At 36.0% G+C, this 20882-nt stretch overlaps 1 protein-coding gene across 8 annotated transcripts in view; it reads left to right on the forward strand.

Moving 5' to 3' along the window:
* The window catches only part of Cdc27 (cell division cycle 27), a 72541-nt gene extending 51826 nt beyond the window's left edge, over positions 1–20715 (forward strand). For 7 of the 8 annotated variants that reach the window (XM_013148350.3, XM_013148351.3, XM_063242278.1 and 4 more), the window contains 6 exons: positions 149–357; positions 2513–2630; positions 4469–4597; positions 14989–15063; positions 15907–16063; positions 17726–20715. In XM_013148350.3, coding sequence (XP_013003804.1) covers positions 149–357; positions 2513–2630; positions 4469–4597; positions 14989–15063; positions 15907–16063; positions 17726–17808 — 771 coding nt within the window. In that variant the 3' untranslated portion in view covers positions 17809–20715. Of the gene's footprint in view, positions 1–148; positions 358–2512; positions 2631–4468; positions 4598–14988; positions 15064–15887; positions 16064–17725 lie in introns of all 8 variants that reach the window. The other variant, XR_010045246.1, reaches the window with a different exon arrangement.
* Positions 20716–20882: the final 167 nt, after the last annotated feature.

Consider the following 20882-nt stretch of genomic DNA (forward strand, 5'->3'; position numbering starts at 1 on the left):
AGCCTGAGGGAGGCGGGTTGCTGTGAGTTCAAGGTCAGCTTGGGCTACATGGTGAATCCAGGCCAGCCCAAACTGCCTACCCAGAAAAAGGCAAAAAGGGGGAAAAAAATATTTTTAATTATTTATTTTTTGTTTCTGTCTTTTTAAGGCCTGGTGTGCTGCAGGGAACTGTTTCAGTCTACAACGGGAACATGATATTGCAATTAAATTCTTCCAGAGAGCTATCCAGGTTGATCCAAATTATGCTTATGCCTATACTCTATTAGGGCATGAGTTTGTGTTAACTGAAGAACTAGACAAAGCATTAGCTTGTTTTCGAAATGCTATCAGAGTAAATCCTAGACATTATAATGCATGGTAAGTGCTAGTTAAATGTGAAGACAGAGTCTCATCAATGACTTGATAATAAAGAGATTGTAACAAAAATTTCAGAGTATCTGACGTATATTTTTGATCTGTTTATGTATGCCTCTTAATGTATTATATCTCATTTCAAAATAGTCATATTCCTGGAAAGAAGGCCAAAAATCAGAGAAAAAGCTAGTTTTTGCTGACAGACGAAATAGGCTTGCCTATACTACTTTCTCTTCAGACAGATGCGACTTCTCTAATATTTAAGAACTGAGTTCTTAAAATGATACATATGTGTACTAATTTCCCAAGGTGAATATAAATATTATATATCACAAATACATACTAATTAAGGAAAAAAAGAACCAACTGTTGTGGCACACACCTATAATCCTGGTACTCAGGAGGCCAAGGGAGAAGCCCTGCGAGTCTGAGGCTAACCTAGGCTACATCAGTGAGACCCTGTCTGAAAAAAGCCAAAGCAAAAAAAAATAGGGATTTGGATAGGGTTTTCAAATGTGTGGGGATCTATCTTGCTATTTTGCAGTAATCAGATTCTTTTTTTGAGACAAGGTCTTGCCACATGTAGTCCAGGCTAGCCTCAAACTCAAACCCATCCTGCCTCAGCCTTCCCAGTACTTGGGTTAGAGGTGCGCACCACTCCACTCAGTAATAAATTCTTAAGACCTCTACCATGTGAAAAATTGTGTTATGGCCAGGCACTATGTTATAGATCTGTAATCTGGGGAGGCTAAGTCAGGACTGTAATTTTGAGACCAGCCTAGCAACCTAATACAACCCTGTCTAAAAATTACCAAAAAAAAAGGAAAAAATTATGTTATAAGGAGTAAATTATGTTATAAGGAGGACTATTGAGACTGGGAAGCTTTTACTAGGAAGGGTTTAAATGCTGAATTATTTGGATAACATTAAGATAACATTAAATATCCAGCTATACAACAGCAGATTTATTATTCTAATTCTTTGATCATTTCTACCTTCACTGTCATTAACACAATGTTTATACCTTTTCTTCACATATAGCACCACTATAATGATTAACAAAACTACTGAAATTAATTTTTTTCATGTCCATTTGGTGCTTGTTCCTTATCTATTTATGGCTAACAGATGTTTTTAATATAACTGTACATACTATATTCAGTTGGCATTTTGAAAATTCTTGAAAAATTTCTGCATGTTAACTCAATATACTATTATGTAGCCTTTGACATTTACAATTTTGTAGTCTATAAATATTAAACATGCTTTTTATGCACTAAATGGGAGGAAGGAAAGCTGTAGATGGATACCATTATGTATCCTATAATTACAATCATATATATGTATATATATATATATATATATATTTTTTTTTTTTTTTTTTTTTTGGTCTTTTTCGTTTTTACAAGTACCGGGGGATCGAACCCACGACTGCCTGCCTATAAGGCAGGCCCTTATGCCGCTGAGCTAAATCCCCAGCCCCCTACAATCATATTTTTATATGTATATGCATTTGGACAAAGAATATGAATGGAACATTGTTAGGAGTGAAAAGTTTAGCATTAAAAATGGCTTATTAAAATCTCTGTTAGCTATACAATTTTAACCAAGTTATATAACTTTGCTGAGCTTCAGTTTCCTAATTTGAAAGTGGGAATAACAGAACCTATCTTGTTTCTCTCTAGAATAAAATGAAATAGTTCACATTAAAAATTTAGCAAAAAAAAGTTTAGCAGTGCCAAGGACAATGGTGCACACCTGTAGTCCCAGCTACTCAGGAGACTGAAGCAGGAGGATCACTTAAGTCCAGGAACTCAAGACTATCTCAAAGTAAAGAATTCAGCGAAATTCTTGGCACACATCATAATCACTCAGACATTAGATAGCCAGACATAGTTTAAGGATGGGATTTCTTTTTTTTTCTCCATTATCATAGTATTGTTTGATGAATTTGCCTGTCTTTATTTATAGCAATATCTCTTATAAAATGGCTTGGTAAGATATAAAGTAAAATTGTTAAATAATATTTAACATGATGGTTACTCTTTTGCATAGGCTTATTAAAATGCTAGATACCATGCATATTCTATTATTAATTGATCTAAACTAGCAGTTAAAGGTTTTAAATTTAATAATATACTGTATTTTATACTTTCAGGTATGGTTTAGGAATGATTTATTATAAACAAGAAAAATTCAGCCTTGCAGAAATGCATTTCCAAAAAGCACTTGATATCAACCCTCAAAGCTCAGTTTTACTTTGCCACATTGGAGTAGTAAGTAACTTTCTAAAATTATTGGTCTATCGTGATCTCTTTAAAAATGCATTTGTTAAGCAGGCATGATGGTACGTGCCTGTAATCCCAGCACTTGGGAGGCTGCAGCTGAGGCACAAGTTTGAGGCTAACCTGGTCTACATAGTGAGTTCAGGGACAGCCTGAACTACACAGTGAGACCCTCCCTCAAAAAACATAAATAAATATAAATACACATTTGTTACTTAATTGCTATAAAAAAATCAGGGTGTTTGTTTCTCTTATTGAAATAGTATCCCAAGAGTCTTTCACAGTATAAAACACCTTTTTAATTTAGCTTAAAGAAGTATTACTGGTGTGTTCTTATCCCTTGGGTAAGTTATTTAGCTTTCCAGAACTTCCGTTTTATGAATGATAAGTAACAGCTACCTTGCCTATCTCATAAGATTGTTATATGACTCAAATGAGATTTAGGGTGATGGGCCAAACCTTAGGCCTCCCTCATACTAAAACAGCACTCTTATCACTGACCAGTCCCACCTCCAGCCCCAGCCCCTGCCACTGTTTTTTAAATAAGTTCCTAAAGTAAAGTATCATTGTTCAGAGTGACACAGGATTCATAAAAAGGTTCTTTGATAGTTTTGAAAAACCTCAGATTTACAGGACCATAATAAGCCTGTTGAAATGTGTTACCTATATAAATGATACATCATCTTTTGTAAAGGAAAAACCAAATTTTGTTTTAGATTTATAGTAACCCAAAACCAACTCTCAAAATAGAATTGTAGGCCAGGCATAGTGTCATACATCTGTAATCGTAGCACGAGAGGCTGAGGCAGGAGAACTGCCATGTGTTTGAGGCCAACCTGAACTACATAGTGAGACACTGTCTCAAAAAAAAAAAGAAAAAGATAGAATTGTGATTATCATTATGGACACATAATGGTGGATTGGTAACCAGAGCACATAGGTTTTCATTCCAAACTAGATTATTTAGTTTCTTGGGACTTCATTCAGTGTTCTTATTGAAAAAGATTTACTCTCTCTCTCTTTTTTTTTTTTTAACTTTATTTGTTAATATTAAGAAGAAAAGGTAAAACAAATTTTCACAACAAAATAATGAAAAAGTAACAATTGTTGATAAATTACACATCATTATCTTTAGTCAAGTGCAAAATATGGGCATAAAAATTTCTTCAATCAATATTAGCACAACCTTTCCTATTCAGTGAACTAAGTGACACTAATGGTATAACTAACTTGCATTTTTTTCTTTTCCCTTCTATCCTTTCTCTTTTCCCCCATCTTAGTTTCTTCTTCTTTTTTTTTGTCTTTTTTTCATTTTTATCAGTACCGGGGATCGAACTCACGACCGCCTGCTTGCAAGGCAGGTGCTTATGCCGCTGAGCTAAATCCCCAGCCCCAGTTTCTTCTTTTTATTGAACAGTTTCCTCCCATTTCACAGTGACTATTGTATATTTTGAACCTTATGGTTTCACATATGTCACTGTGGTGTGATGTTTTTCAATCCTTCTGGGAAGATACCCAGAAGGGAAATACCTGGGTTGAATGGGACCTCTAATCCTAATTTTTTGAGGAATCTCCACACTGATTTCCACAGTGTTTGTACTAGTCTACTCTCTAACCAACAGTTATAAAGGGTTTCTTTTTCCCTACAGATAAGATTTACTCTCTTAATCATTTGATAATCAAATCCCACTTAACCCTGGAACAATCCAGTTAGGCCATACAACTTAATAGTTTTATCTTTATATTGTGAGTCACATTGCTATATTTAGTTCTCACTTTTACTCATAAAGATCTTATTAGTGCTCTCTCTTGATACTTATTTCTTACAGGTTCAGCATGCACTGAAAAAATCTGAGAAAGCTTTGGATACCCTAAACAAAGCCATTGTTATCGATCCCAAGAACCCTCTATGCAAATTTCACAGAGCCTCAGTTTTATTTGCAAATGAAAAATACAAGGTAAAGTGTATATCTCAATTGTCTTCTACACTATGTTGTTCAGTCCATGTACTGCTAAAGTGAGCACTCAACATTGTTTTTAAATGATGTCCCTTTTTTTTAATAACTAAAAATTACTTGTACGTTTAATTTTTTATCTGAGTTCATTTTTCCATTTTCAAATGCTATTAATGTCATTTTCTTTTGTGATTTTCTTCATGAAATACTTATAAGAAAGATGAGTGTGTAGATAATCTTGAAGCATATGGTTTTTTCTTGTAAAGACTCCATAGAAAGAAAGACAGGGAGTTATTTCAAGGTAAGATCTGAACCATCTCTTAGGATCAAAATAAGTGAGTAGTGACAAACGAATACGTGTGTATTATTCAAAAATATTGGGCTGTAGGTATAGGTATAATTCAGTGATAGAGTGATTGCCTAACATGTATAAAGCCCTGGGTTTAGTCTCCAACAATAATAAAAGGGGGAAAAAAATTTGGGGGTGCTTTATGTGTAGCACCAGCAGTATGGTGGTCGTATGACCATATTTCTTGCCAGTGAGGCACTTAGCATATAGAAGTCCTCAAGAAGGAGAATAGCCATTGACCAAATAGCCAGAAAAGTCATAAAAATATTCTTACCATGTTAAGCACATATAGTGAGTTATAAGAGTTTGTAATAAGGAGATTAGATCTACTCTGTATTTTTCTCCTTCACTCTTTTTTAAACATATGTCTGTAACTTGATAAAGGAAATTGAGAAAAGAATATAAGGAAAACTGAATAAGAAGAGACATAGAGTGACGTGGGACTTTCTTATAATTTATTTAGTCATAAACCATGAATCCAAATTTATTATTTAGAGTTCAGGTTTCTGCCGGGTGTGGTGGCATACGCCTATAATCCCAGCACTTGGGAGGTTGAGGATCCTCACAGGAGGATCGCTGCAAGTTCAAGGCCATCCTGAACTGCATAGTGAAACCTTTTCTCAAAAAGACCAAAAAAAGAAAATTTCAGGTTTCTGTCTTAATAAACTCTGCTCTTACCAAAAAGAGTAACATCTCAGATAAACTTCCAACAAATTATCATTCTAGTAGATTCTTTTTCTAGAAATGTATTCTCCCGGGGCTGGGGATTTAGCTCAGTGGCATAAGCGCCTGCCTTGCAAGCGCGTAGTCGTGAGTTCGATTCCTGGAACTGAAAGAAAGAAATGTATTCTCCCACTACACATTGATAATTGTTGAAATTAAAAAGTACCAAACTAATAATAATCTTTTTTAATCAGATTTTTTTGGTACATTTGGTCACATTCATCATAGAGAATTTGTACCTGTAGATGATATAACTTGATTTTTTTCAAAACTTTTTGGAAGACCAATAAACATATATATAGGGATTTAAATATGTAGTTTTATTTTTTCTGTCATTCAGTAGTTCTAGTCACTCCCCGCACTTCTTCCCCCAGTACTAGATATTATACCCAAGGCCTTCATACTGAGCTACATCCCCAGCCTTGTGTCAGTTTTTATTTTGAGATAGGTCTTGCTGAGTTGCTGGGCTAAAATTTTTAATCCTCTACCTCAGCCTCCCAGGTACTGGAATTGCAGGCATGTACCACCACGTCCAGCTTAATTTATTCTTTGAGGTCCTGTAATTATCTTTTTTTTGTGGGTTTGCATTATTGTATTACTTTAAATATGTGGTCTGTTTCTTTAATCAAAATATTTTACTCGATTTATTATTATTAATGCCTTTTTTGTGTGTTTGTTTTGTTTTTAAGACAGGGTCTTGCTATGCAGTTTGGGCTAAGCTTGAACTCACTTTGTAGCCCACGCTAGTCTCGAACTCACAACAATCCTCCTGCCTCAGTTTCCAAAGTGCTGGGATTACAGGCATGCACCACCACATCTGGCATTAATGCCATTTTAATACCAACATAAGACATGCCAAGTAAATCAACCCTAGGCTTGCTTCAAGAAGCCCATATTCTAAATTGGGTATAATAGCACATATCATTAATTCCAGCATTCAGGAAGCTGAGGCAGGAAGAATGAAGGCCAACTTGGCTACATAGTGAATTCAAGCCCAGTCTGAACTATAGAGCAAAACCCTGTCTCAAAAAACAACAAGAAACAAAGAACCTCATGTTCTAATCTGATCAGTTGTCCATGCTGTGAAGTATAGTGGGTAGCCATTTTGGAAATATGAATCTGATGCTTGGCTACATTATGAGGCCTTATTTATTTATTTATTGGCACTAGGGATCAAACTCTCAACCTCATGCTCGCCAGGCAGGCACTTATGCCGCTGAGCTAAATCCCAAGCCCTAAAGTGATGATTTTAAAAGTGTTGACTGTGAGCTTCCTGGAGTCCACAAATACTTAAGGAATCCAGAAAGTTAAAACATTTCATAAAAATGTCTAGATGTTAGCCAGGCATGGTGGCACAAGCCTGTATCTGAACCATGGAGGCTGAGGCAGGAGAATTGCTGCAGTGTGAGGCCAGCCTGGGTTACCTAATGAGTTTAATTAAGGCCAGCCTGAACTCCCACAAAAGAAAAGCGTGGATGTTGCTCACCTCCTTTACTTTTACCAGTCATGGACAGGTGGTAGAATTTGCCAGAAGTTACATGACAGTGATATGGTAGCAGATTAAATGTCTTCCATTCTGCAATCTTAGCTACTCATGAAGCTGAGACAGGAAGATCACAGTTTAGAGGCCAGTTGGACAGTTTACGAAGACTCTGTCTGAAAACTTTTTAGAAGGCTAGGTCCATAGTTCAGCTGCAGAGCACTATATACACTGTATGAGGCCGTGGGTTCTACCACCAGCAACACCTTAAAATAGCCACATTTCTCACTAACTTTGTGTTCTAAAATGTTTGTTATTATTCATTAAAAATACATTATCTGTGATAGCATGTAATAGGTTTGTTTTAAATTAGTAACAAATATTTTTAAAGCTTGTCACTTTTAATTTCTGATAAGTATGACAGCTATAATCCACGTTAACAAAAAACTCACTGGGGCCAGAGATTTAGCTCAGCACAAGCACCTCCTTGGCAAGCTTGAGGTCGTAAGTTCAATCTCCAGTACCCAAAAAAAAAAAAAAAATAGAAAACTTACTGAGTTCTTTTTTTTTTTTTTTTTTTTTTTTTTAATTTTATTTAAGGAGAAAAGAAAAAAAAAAGCAGGGAAAGGGTACAAGTTATACAGATTTACAGAAAAAAAAATGAACAGTAGGAAATCACTAGTTAATGGATTACATATTGTCATCTTAGAAATAATTGTTCAAGTCACAAAATTAAAGCTTGTAAAGTGGACATTCCATCAATGATACTGCAAACAGTTCTGTTCATTGATCCAATAAAACTCTGTGATATCATTTTCTATCTTATACACTTAAATATACATGCAGTTATATAGTTTGGAGCACTTTCTTTTCCTCTCTTTTGTACCATGACTATTACACATTTTGGGTTTCATTGCTCCCACTGTTCTTACTACTTTTTTGGAAGAGAGTAAAACCAAATGTGACATAACAGAACAGAATTGGTCAAGTCAAAAGGGTGGACATAATAGATAATGTAAAAACATAATACAAGGTGATCAACAATGGTTACTATAATGCCTCCCGCTATCTCTAATAGAATTGCCTATATCGTTAGTTATAATACAATTGAACAAAACAGTAAAGAATAAAACCGACAAAACCAAAACATTGGAGACATTGTAGGTCTTCAAAAGTAGATAAAAGTCAACAAGAATGGGCGTCATAATGAATCTCATTATCTTCACAGCTGATGCCTAAACTTTCGAACCTGATACTATCCAGCAAAACAGAATAGGGGAACATCAGTTAAAAACCAGATGGTGAGAGTAATACAGGGCTTTAAATCAAGGTAATGAAAAGTCAAAGTGGGTTACTATAATATATCCTGCTATTTTTTTCCTTTAATTAAAAGGATAAAGATAAAAAAGTAAATAATGGAGTGGAGATTGAGATAAAAGAGGGCATAACAACGAAACAGTGCAGATCAAAACATAACCATTTAAGCAGAATAGTGTTTCACCATCAGATAATCCTAACCTAAAAGTAGTTACCATATTTTCTCTTTCTTTGAAATCCTTGAGTACAACTTCATATACTGTAGCATTAAGTATATCAAAACAATGTAAAACCATTCAAGAGAATGACAGCATTACAGAGTATTTAGAATCGACTAACAGAAAATGAATAATGGTTTCTGTATAATCCCCTTGTCTTTACAAGGTTTTTGCTTATACTATCGTACATAATAAAATCCAGTAAGATACAACCTATTTAGACCATTAGAGACAGAAGGACAAAAGCTAGATGAGACTTCAAAACAAGATGATACTAAATCAGTATTACCTATTAAGATGTCATTTTCTCCAAAATAGCTGTTCCTATCATCCAATCTTCTCTGCCTCATTTCTGTTGAGCTCTTTTTCTGTCAGTAGCTGTCAGTTTGTCTTCTTCATTTTGTTCTCTGCTCCATTCGTTGTGGCCTCTCTGCCATTATTTCTGGATTCTTTGTATTTTTCTTTTTTTAGAATATCTTGCAATACTCTCTGTAGAGTTGAATTGGTGGTTGCAAATTCCCCCAGTTCCTCTTTATCCTGGAAGCACCTTGTTTTTCCATCAATTTCCAGGGACAGTTGTGCAGGATATCTCAATCTTGGCTGGAGATTATTATCTTTCAAAGCTTGAATTATTTCCCCCCACGCTCTTCGTGATTTGATGGTTTGTGCCGAGAAATCTGCTGTAATTCTGATGGGTGTTCCCTTGTAAGTGGTCTGTTTCTTGTCTCTTACAGCTTTTAATATTCTGTTCTTGTATTGAATTTCTGGAATTTTTATTATTATATGCCTGGGTGTTGCTCTGTTTGGGTTGTAGGTAGCTGGGGTCCTGTATGCCTCATACATCTGAGTATCTTTACCTTTTGCTAAATTAGGAAAATTCTCCTGGATTATTTCTGTGAGTAGCTTTTGTAGTTCACTCGTTTGTGTCCCTACTTCTTCTTTTATGTTCTTAATCCTTAAGTTATGGATCCTCTTATCATCTTCTTGTCTTTGTATTATTGCTGTTTGTTTCTTTGTTATTTTTAAGAAGTTTTTCATTTAATTCTCCCATATTACAAGTCTGCCCTCCAGTTCAGATAGTCTGTCCTTAGTTTCTTTCAAGCTGTTATGCCAGTCTTCTATAGACTTCTTAGTATCTTGGTAGTCCCTTTGAACCTGCTTCACGTATTCTATGCTTTCTCTGTTTTCTCCATCAAACAATTCTCCCCTTTTTTTCTGTTCTTCCATTCCACCGCCTGTTTTTTCTTGGGTGGTACTTAGCATTTCTCTAACTATTCTGCATACTTCTAGCTTCAGGTCGTTGATAACTTCATTCCTGAATTGGTCTATGAGGCTCTCTATATGGTGCCTTATGTATATTGGTGCGGTGTCTGCTATTGCCTGTTTCTCAGAATTGGGGGCCGAGGAGCCTTTCTTGTTGCTGCCTCTTCCCATGCTGCCTCTTCTTCTCTGTTCCTTATATATGCAAGCTTATATAAGAGGCCCAGCTTCTCTCCCAGTCAGCCACAGCCTGATCGAATTGCGCCAGTTAGGTGTTCCCGCTCACCGCTGCGCACCAGGGAGTTACGGACCAGGCAGCCTACGCGTCTCCTCTCCCGGCCACCGTCAGGCTCTGGGATCTGGGTTGGGACAGTCTACCAGGTCCGCCGGCAGCGTCACGCAGGCCAGGCACTTTTCACCAATCCCGCCCGAGAGGGGGATGTGTGGCTGGAGTCGCCACCGCGCCCCGCTCCCGCAGGACTGCTCGGACCCAGAAAGTCCTCCGCTGGAGTCAAACTGTGGTAGAGTGTCAGCTTCTCTCACTCACCTCACCACAAGTCAGTGCACGCCTCCCTGCCGTTCGCAGATTTCTGTTCTCAGAGCTTCTGCGCGTCTCTCTCCTTGCCGAGCCACTGTAGAGGCAGCCAGCCGCCGTGCGGCGGGAAACCCAAATCGCGGCTTACAATGGCGCGGGGTCCAGCCTCCACACCGAGGCTTTTCTGTTCCTGTTTTAGCACCAGGAATGCATTCCAAGTTGGTTTCTCTCAGCCCAGTTCGTTCCTGAGTCAGCGGAGCATATCTCCACCTGCTTATGTCTCCTTAGTCCGCACCATTCCTGGCTTCTGAGCCGAGTCTTTCAGAGAGCCTCCGGTAGTTGCTGTTATCTGTCCGCCATGTTTTCCCGGAAGTCACTTACTGAGTTCTTTAGTAAGCTTTTAAGAAAACAGTGGAGATATGGTGGTGCATGATTGCAGTCCCAGCTGCTTTGGAGACTGGGGCAAAACAAATGTGAAAATGTCCTGGTACCCCTGGTATCATGAATTGGTATTTTTTGTTTTTGTTTTTTAATCTTTTTACAGTTGGGATTTTTTTTTTTTTTTTTTTTGTCTTTTTCGTTTTTATCAGTACCAAGGATTAAACTCACGACTGCCTGCTTGCAAGGCAGGCGCTTATGCCGCTGAGCTAAATCCCCAGCCCCCGGGATTTTTTAAAATTTTTTTTTGATTTTAAAGAGATTAAGACGAAACAGGATGTAACAAAGCAGATCAGAACAGAACAATGTAAGCAACAGTATTTCACCAGAAGACAACCCGTAATCAACAGTGACTACCATAGTGGCTCTTTCTTTGAAATAGTTGAGCATAACTTCATATGTGATATCAAATATAACAAAATAGTATAAATCCATTAAAGCGAATAAAAGTATTACAGGGCATTCAGAACCAAGTAACAGAAAACAAACAATGGCTACTATATTATCTCATTTTTCCATAGAACATTTGTTTATACTAGTTGGATTTTTGAAAAAAAAAAGGCAATAAAACAGTTTTAATTCAGTCTAATACATTAGTACCAATAATACATTGCATATGGTTATGTTCATAATAGTTGTTCAGAGTAAAGATATAGAAATGAAATAGTGTCCAAACAATATTAGCACAAAACATTTTCAATGAATTAAGAGATACGAGCTATATAACTATCTTAACTACCTTGTGTGTATATATAGATATAGATACAGATAGAGATATATATTTTCCCCCTTGTTCCTTCCTTCCTTTCCCCTTTCTCCCATCACACTTTTTGTGTTCTTTTGAACTGTTTCTTTCCTATTCACAATATCTGTTGTACATTTTGGATCTTATTTTCTTGTTCAGTTTCTCACACTAATGAGATAGTATAATACTTACATATATTGGTCTGATTTATTTTGCTAATATGTGTGGTCTTAGGTTGCATCCATTTATCTATAAAGATCTCAAGTTTATACTTCGTGACTGAGCAGTACTTCATTATAAGAAAAAAAGTATCTTTTTTTATCCATTCCTTGGTTGATGGGGGCAGAAAGTTCAACACCCATTCATGATAAAAACCCTACAGAAAATTGAAATAGAGAGTCTTTATCTTAATCTGATAGAGCCATGTTCAACAAACCAACAACTAACATGATACTAAATGGTCAAAAACTCAAAGCTTTCACTCTAAAATCAGAAACAAGACAAAGATGTCCTATTAAATATAGTTCTGGAAACATTTTAACCAGAGCAATTAGACAAGAGAAAGAAATAAAAGGAATAAGGATTGAAAAGGAAGAAGTTAAATTTTTTTTTAAATTTAGAGACCAAAAAGTGTGAGAAATTCTGCTTAAATATTTAAAATTACCCTCAGACCTCTTCATTGTAAAACAAACTTCATTAGTGTCTCATAATATTTGACTAGTATAACTCAGGGTCTTAAAAAGAGATCATGCATCTTTCATTTGATAACAATTCCATGTATATTCTACATTGTTTAGTATATGGAAAGAAGAAGGAACAATCTAACTTACAGAATTATCATTTGTAGTAAACCTTTCATTTTGATTCTCAAACATAACTCAGCCTGTCATTTGCTTTAAGCTTATTTCTCTTGTTTTTCAATAGTTAGAAAGAAGATGGGAGGTATTAAGGATGCCCTAGATTGGCCACTTAGATAATTACCTAGAAAACATAACTTCACCCCTAACCCTCCTTACACTGACAACTGATCAAACCCAGGGCTTTCCCACTGAGCTACATCTTTAGCGTTTTTTGGTTTGGTTCGGTTTGGCTTGGCTTTGGGGTTACAAAGGCTGGCTCATGTGTGGTAGCTCCCCCTCTCCCATCATTGCTAATCCTCTCCCTGTAGATAGAAATACTCTTACCTTGTTTGGAGGCAAATATGTGCCAGGAAAATAATATATCCACTCACATAAATGTATGTATTTTTGTTTGAGACAGGGTCTCGCTATGCAGTTCAGGCTGGCCTTGAGTTCACTTTGTAGCCCAGGCTGGTCTCGAACTCACAACGATCCTCCCACCTCAGCCTTCCGAGTGCTGGTATTACAGGCATGAGCACCACGCACAGCTCTCTGCGGTACCAGGGATTGAACTCAAGACCTCGCGCTTGCCAGGAAGGCGCTTATGCCGCTGAGCTAAATCAGCAGCCACATAAATGTACTTTGTAAAATACTTTACATGTACCCACTTAAGTGTAGTATGTGTGTGGAATGGTGTGTGTTTTGACACACACACAAAATACATCTCATTTTTGCTTTTTTTAAACTACAATTAAGCATACCTATAGATCTGTTACTCAATGAAGAATGGACCATGATTTATTTAACTAGGCTGCACAGAAGTACTGATTGTTTCTAGTGTTTTATAATAAAAATTAGCAAGGAGTGGTGGCGCATGCCTATAATCCCAGTATCAGAGGCTTTTGCAGAAGTACTGTGAGTTCAAGGCCAGCCTGGGCTACATAATGAGTTTAAGGGCAGCCTGGACTACACAGTAAGACACTGTCTCAAAAAAAAAAAAAAATACTGGATTGCATGTTCTTACGCTGTATGATGACTTAGTTCTAAGAATGCTAACATAGGGCTGGGAATTTAGCTCAGCGGCATAAGCGCCTGCCTTGCAAGCGCGTGGTCATGAGTTGATCCCTGGTACCAATTAAAAAAAAAAAAAAAAAAAAGCTAACATACACCTGTAATCCCAGCTACTTGCAAGAGTGAGGTAAGAGGACCAAAATTTGATCCCAGACTGGGCAACTGCCAAAATAGAAAAAGGACTAAGGGTGTATAGCTCACTTCAAAGTCCCTGGATTCAATGTGCGGGACCAAAAACATGTATATATATACATACACTTGGAAGTACAGCTCAGAGGCGGAAGGTCCTTAGCTCCCATCTCCAGTACCGCAATGAAAAGCAGGGGAAGAAAAAGACTTGGCGAATTTTTTTTTTTTTTAATATATCTCCAGGAAAGACTCTGTATGGTGGGATTGCTGAATTAGTGGTTACATGCAGATTTTAACTTAATAAAAACTGTCCTCACAAACAGCTTGCATTATCTTATACTGCTCCCTTCAGTGACAAGAGTATACTTTATGTCACATAAAATTATTTTTATTTTTGCCCATTTGCTAACTAAAAAATGAAACCATATCTGATTTCAGGGATTCAGGGTTGTGAGTTTGTTTATTTATTAGTGTGGAGACAGGGTCTTACTATGTAGTTCAGGCTGGTCTTGAACTCACTAGATAGTCCAGGCTGACCTCAAACTCTCAGCAGTCTTCCTTGCTGAGCCTCCCAAGTACTCAAACTGCAGTTGTATGCCACCACTCCCAACCTCAGTTTCATTTTTTTCCCCAATTCTTTTTGAAGCTTTAAAATTTATTAAACAGTTTTAACTTAGTTTAGAAAGTCAAATATTATTTCATTAGTGAAAATTAGATAGCTAGTATTCAAAGATTAGTGCTTATATCCTGGAGATGGTCCAGATAGAACTTTGGGTCTGTGTGGTCTATAATTTAATTTTTAGAGCACTTTCATATACTTCCAAACATAATACGATGGTATGTGTGTGTATTTGAGACAAGGTCTCTCTATGTAGTTCACATTGGCCTTGAACTCAATCTGTAGGCCAGCATGGCCTGGAACCCACAGTGGTCCTGCTTCTTCAGCCTCTGGAGTGCTGGATTACAGGGATGTACCACTGCACTTGGTGTGGAAGGAGGTTATTATGTTAACTACAACTGTGGCAAAAGCAAGGGGTTACCACCTGCATCTTTCACAAATTAGTATGTGTATTATTGTTAAAAGTGCTCTGGTGAATACCTGCCAATTCCTAGTTCTGTTGTGTCACAAATATTTTTTGTATGTTTTATTTTAACAAGAAGAATTAATGCAAGATGGAAGCACATTAATGGAAATCTATTAAGCTTTTATTAAGATGCTTAGGAAAGCATTTGCTTAGTTAAAACTTTGTAAAGTTTTGCTACTCTAAGGTTTTTCTTTGCTTTTTTCAGTCTGCTTTACAAGAACTTGAAGAATTGAAACAAATTGTTCCCAAAGAATCTCTTGTTTACTTCTTAATAGGAAAGGTAAAGATTTGGGTCATGGTCCTACCCTACACTGTTAAGTTTCTTAAATACTAACTTTTAGGGGCTGGGGATTTAGCTCTGCTGCCTTGCAAGCAGGTAGTCATGAGTTCAATCCCTGGTACCGATTAAAAAAAAAAAAAAAAAAAACCTAACTTTTAAAGAACAAACATAATACTTACTGTGTGTTTATTGAGCAGATTTAACAGAGTGCTCTAAACAAGAATGGATTTAGTTCCATTTGAGCATTTAAAAAGTCAATATCGTAAAGAAGAAACAAAATGCATCCTAACCTTGCCATGGTATCTAGACATATATCACATTTGCAGCCCCAGGCCAGCAATGAGTTCATAAACTGGACTACCTCCTAGAAAGCCATTAACTTCCAATTCTCTATAAAATACTTATAAATCACTCAGAAGAACATCAGTAGTACTGTGTTGCCTCAATTAGAGGAAATGGCTTCTGAGATTGCCAAGGGCATAGTGGGTCAGGATTTGCAGACTGGGCCAAATGTGGTACGTACCATGGACAGGTTTTGATTTGGTATGATCTCATTTAAAATCATTATGAATGAATGTTAATTAAGCAGCTTTTGTATTCCATTTTTGCCATTGTCCATGTTCCAATGAATGGAATTAGAAATTTGCTACCTAAAAGAAAAGATTTTGAAAATCTGGTTGTATTTAAACTAGTATAGTTGATCAGTAAGATGAAAATGTCCTACCTATCAGAAACGATTTAAAATGCGTAAGTCAGAAGTCTAGTTTATATTACAAATGTTTAGGATTTTATAGCTGAAGTTCACAACTTAATGAAAAATGTAGTGCTGCTGTTTATTTTTAGGTTTACAAGAAGTTAGGTCAAACACACCTCGCCCTGATGAATTTCTCTTGGGCTATGGATTTAGATCCTAAAGGAGCCAATAACCAGATTAAAGAGGCAATTGATAAGCGTTATCTTCCAGATGATGAGGAGCCTATAACCCAAGAAGAACAAATTAGTGAGTATTATATGTAAGGTTTTGAGTATTCAAAAAGCTAACTTTTTAAAAGAATTTGTGGGCTGCTTTTTTATTTTTCTAACTGTGGTATTTTCTTTATATCAGCTGGAATTTTAGAAAAATTTAACAGAGTGATGTAATGTCTAAGCACATACAGAATCAGGTAATAGTTAGAAATTCAAACTCAGGGGCTGGGGATTTAGCGCAGTGGCATAAGCACCTGCCTTGTAAGCAGGCAGTCGTGAGTTCGATCCCTGGTACTGATAAAAAGGAAAAAGACAAGAAAAGAAAAAAGAAAAGAAAAGAAATTCAAACTCAAATTGAGCAATAATTAGTCGAAAGATATTCAAACTCAAATAGAGCAATAAATTAGTCAAAAAATCATACAGCAGACTAAATCCAGAACTGAGACTAATAAACAAATGTTTAGAGAATAATAAACTTGTTACATTTTGAAATATTGACAGATCTGTAGTAATAGTTGTTCAAAGTCTGTATATCTATAGGAAATCCAAAATCCAAACCATGCTTAATATAAATACAAATTTAGGGGTAAAGGAAGAGAAAAAATAATTATATTTTAAAGCAGTACATATTCTATCCCTAAATTGAGTGGACACATTGAAAAAAACTCACAAGAACCAAAATTAATTTATCCATAGTTTATTAAGAAAATTGAGAAATTTATGATCATGTGAATTCTTATTATATGCCTTTGTTGTAGAAAACTTGGTGACTTTAACCAAAATTACCAGTGCTGCTGGGTGTAGTAGTATGCTCCTGTAGTCCCAGCACTCAGGAGGATTGCTGTGAGTCCGAGGCCAGCCGTACATAGTTGAAGGCCAGCCTGAACTACATAACAAGATCCTTCCCTCCCCCATCCAAAAAGAAAACTATGTCTTATATCCCAAAAATGCTTTTTAAATTAAAGGTATATATTAAAATATATACCTTAACCTTTAATTTTAAAAGGTAAAGGTATATATTAAAATATATACCTTAACCTTTAATTTTAAAAGGTTAAGGTATATATTTCTGTGAACTAGCGGGGATTATCTTCAAAGTGGAGTCAATATTTGGAGATTAGAGGAAATGGTAGTTATTTTAGTCTCAGAGAGCTGTTTCTAATTCCTAGGGCAAAAATAAGGAATTGATTGGGACAAGGCAGTTTTAGTTAAGTCCTTAAAAGTTAAATGCAATAAATTAATTTCAGTAACACTGTTAAATAAGGAATTGTGTTTCTGTGGTGTGAGAAACCAAAAGTGTAGATATTGGGAAATGGAAAGAAAATATTCAAATAAGAAGGGACAAGGGGTGGGGAAGAGTATAAGGAATTGCATTTTATTAAAGAATATCAGAAGCCGGGTCTGGTGATGCTCACCCATAATCCCAGCACTCAAGAAGCTGAGACAAGAGGATCACTCTGAGTTTGAAGCCAGCCTGGGCTACAAGTGAGTTCAAGGCCAGCCATAATATAAGACCCTGTCTCCAAAAAAAAAAATAGAGCAAGAAGAGTATTAGAGTTTGTAATGATCTTTATTTGGGATCTCATTTCTGAATATAGTGCACTCCCAATAATGCATTTGGGGTTTTTTTTTTTCATGAAGCAACAAGATGTATTTAATAAACACCTTACTGTTGACTTTTGTTTCATTTTTAAAGTGGGAACAGATGAATCCCAGGAGAGCAGCATGACAGATGCAGACGACACACAACTTCATGCAGCCGAGAGTGATGAATTTTAACTCCTGGAAATCAGACTTTTGCGACTGGACATGTGACCAGTGCTAATGTGTCCTTGTCCCTCCATACACTGAGTCTTCACTCTTGAGCCGGCAGTGTCACCGTTTGTCACACTATGAGTGTGCCACTTTTGTGGGACCCCGACTGTATAAAGAATGAAAGGCAGTGCAATATTTAGCTGCTAACAAGACTGGCTCTTTTACCAGTATGAATGACAATTTAAGGGGGTAGGGTGGGAACTTTCTTTTTTCTTTAATCTCCTTTAGTTGCAAAGCTATCATGAGAGGAAGAGTTGTTTTTTCTTGAAGGAACCATTAGATACTGAAAATACTGATGAACCAGAATTTCTTGGTCATTTTTCCAGAAGTTTTTATTTGGTTCTGTTCCTGATTAACAGAGTGACCAGCCTTCATTTTAGGTTCTTCAAGAATGGTGTTAGCAAGTGCCAGATGGAACAATAAAAGACATTGCCTATAACAGAGTAACTTGATTGCCAAGGAATGTAAATTACCTTAAACTTGTAGTGTCCCCTGTGAACAAATATAATGAGCATATTCAGACTCATATGTGATACCCTTCCATACAGTGTACACTTACTCTTGGCAAGAATGCTTTAATGTCTTACCAAGAATTTTTATTTTTCATCTTGCTTCAAAGTGTTTATCATTGTTGTCTTGGTATTGCAAACTTTAAAATTGGCCCCTACCATATTGCCTATTCTCTGAACTCTTGGGATCACCCATAACATTCAGAGATTGTAGTGTGATTCCCCACTGAAAAGCCAAAATAAGGCCCTTATTAACCACGTACATCCACCACAGTATAGTAACATTACAGAGAGACTTTAAGAGATCATGATAGCAAAAGCCTTAATACAGTCAGAATTGTACCGTGCCCCCAAATCTACATTTGTTCAAGACAATATCCTCTTGACTTTTTCTAAATGTTTAAACAGAGTGCAAGATGTGGTTACCTTTGTTAAGGTCATTTCCGTTCTTTTCACCTCTGTGCTTCTGATTACTTTCAGTAGCGTGGGTCATCAGAACTTTTAATGAGAGTAATTGAATGTAGGATATTGGAACTTTTTAGCTTGGGGGAAAAAATTTATATGAAGGAAACAGGTTCTCTCTTCAGATCATTATAATGTAGGTTGACATCTTTGGGGAATGGCCACAATTTTAAAGATCTAATAATGCATAAAAATGGGAATTATTGGAATGTCACAATAACAGGTTTAAACAGTCTTAAATTGTGTATCTCCTTTATTGTAATGTATTGAAAAATTTAGAGAAACTTTAGTTGCTAACATTTTATTAAGTGCCAATATCAAAATATAATGAATTATAGTTTCTTATGAATGACAGGCCTACAGTTATTATTTTGGATTATTTGATGAAGGACAAACTTAGCTACTGGGTACCTGTACTTGTTAGTCAAGCTGTGAAAATATGGTGGATTACAAAAGATGTCAAAAAACTTTTAGCCTTTAGACTCAATAACTTTCTGTCATTTACTGTTAATCTCATCCAACATGGATTAGATACCATTATAAATTAATTCAAGTGAAAGTCTTGGATTAGGTAGGTGTTAGGTACCAGAGAGACATTCAACAAAATTTCCTACCTAAATCTATATCTGTGTGCTCTCTAAAAAATAATAATCTATAAAGAAAAGGAAAATTTGGGAATACATTTATACCATTAAAAATTCCCAAAGGCTAGCACTTGGATTCTAACAAAAAATTCTATTTTATTATTTCCATTCCAATAATTCGTTAGTTCTGTAATGTTTGATTTTTGATTCTTTATTTTTTAAATCATAAGCCAGCTAGATAACACTTATCAGATCCAGAGTTTCATAAAAAGCTTCAACCTGAGTTCTGTGTTACAAAATCTGGAAAAAGCTAATCTAAGAATGTAATTTGCTATGTGTAATTATCTTTTTATAGTTGAAATTTATGTCCTGTGCAGTCAGACTTTCTGGTACTGATTCTGAGACCAAGGATGAAAAGATGGCACAGCATGGCAAGAGCTGACTGAGGGGCTGTCAGCCTACATTTGGCCTGATTTATTTTTCCCTTGTACCTACATTTAAAATCATTTAGTTAATTGAAAGCTTATTTCTCACCTAGTAAATTTCTTGCTTTCTCCCATCTTTTTTGCTCCTCCCCGCCCCCCCCCCCCCCATCTCTCTCTCTCTCTTTTTTGCATTGAATGGGAATCAGAAACAAGAACACATTTTGGTCAGGCAAAATGTTTGCTTCAAATTTCAGAAGATACTTTGAAGGAAATTAAAGATGCTATATATACTTTGACATCCTTTTTTCTGTTTAAGCTTTTCACAAAACACACATACATGCACACACACATACTTTTGGTCAGAAGATATGGCATTGCATATTTCCCCCCCATGAAAAACTTACTACTCTGGGATTTTAGAAGGTTGGAATATTTTTTCAAGAAAACGATGGTATTCAAAAATAAAGGTGGCCCCTATTTTCTGTATTTCATCACTTTAAATTTTTTATTTTTTCCAAGAACTGCAAGTAACATTTTAAACCATGCTGCTGTTGTATCTTAAACAAAAACTCAGTGATAATCAGTATTTAGTCTATTAAAAATACTTTTTCGGAAGAAAACAGTTTCGAAGTCTCTGATTAGAGGTTAGAGTTATAGGGTCTTCACTAAGAAAAACAATGACTTGTTTTCTTTGTGAAAACCCGGGAAAATGCAAGTGTGGGTATGATGTGTGTGTTCTATTTGCATTGAAACAATGTAATTTTGTGTCTTTTTTTGCTTTTCCTGACTTGTTTCAGAAATTGTACAGTCTTGGGGGAGGGCCTTTTGTGTTAATATATTTGCAATTCATTAAAGGATATGGAAAATCCAAATAAATTACTTTTGAAAGCAGTTTATAATCAAGTTGTTAAAGCTATATGGTAACTGTGCCATCTGTATTTTTATAGTAAGGCACAGTACAATAGTGATGAAAGATTACAATTTTATGTTCTATAAAAATCTAGGGCAGTGTTTCTCTAATTTTATTTACACCCTCTTAATATATTTATATATTTTTA

This window comes from Cavia porcellus, unplaced genomic scaffold (assembly GCF_034190915.1).
Source record: "Cavia porcellus strain 051 isolate PalLab524CR breed Dunkin Hartley unplaced genomic scaffold, mCavPor4.1 scaffold_32, whole genome shotgun sequence".
In the NCBI taxonomy this organism is placed as follows: Eukaryota; Metazoa; Chordata; class Mammalia; order Rodentia; family Caviidae; genus Cavia; species Cavia porcellus.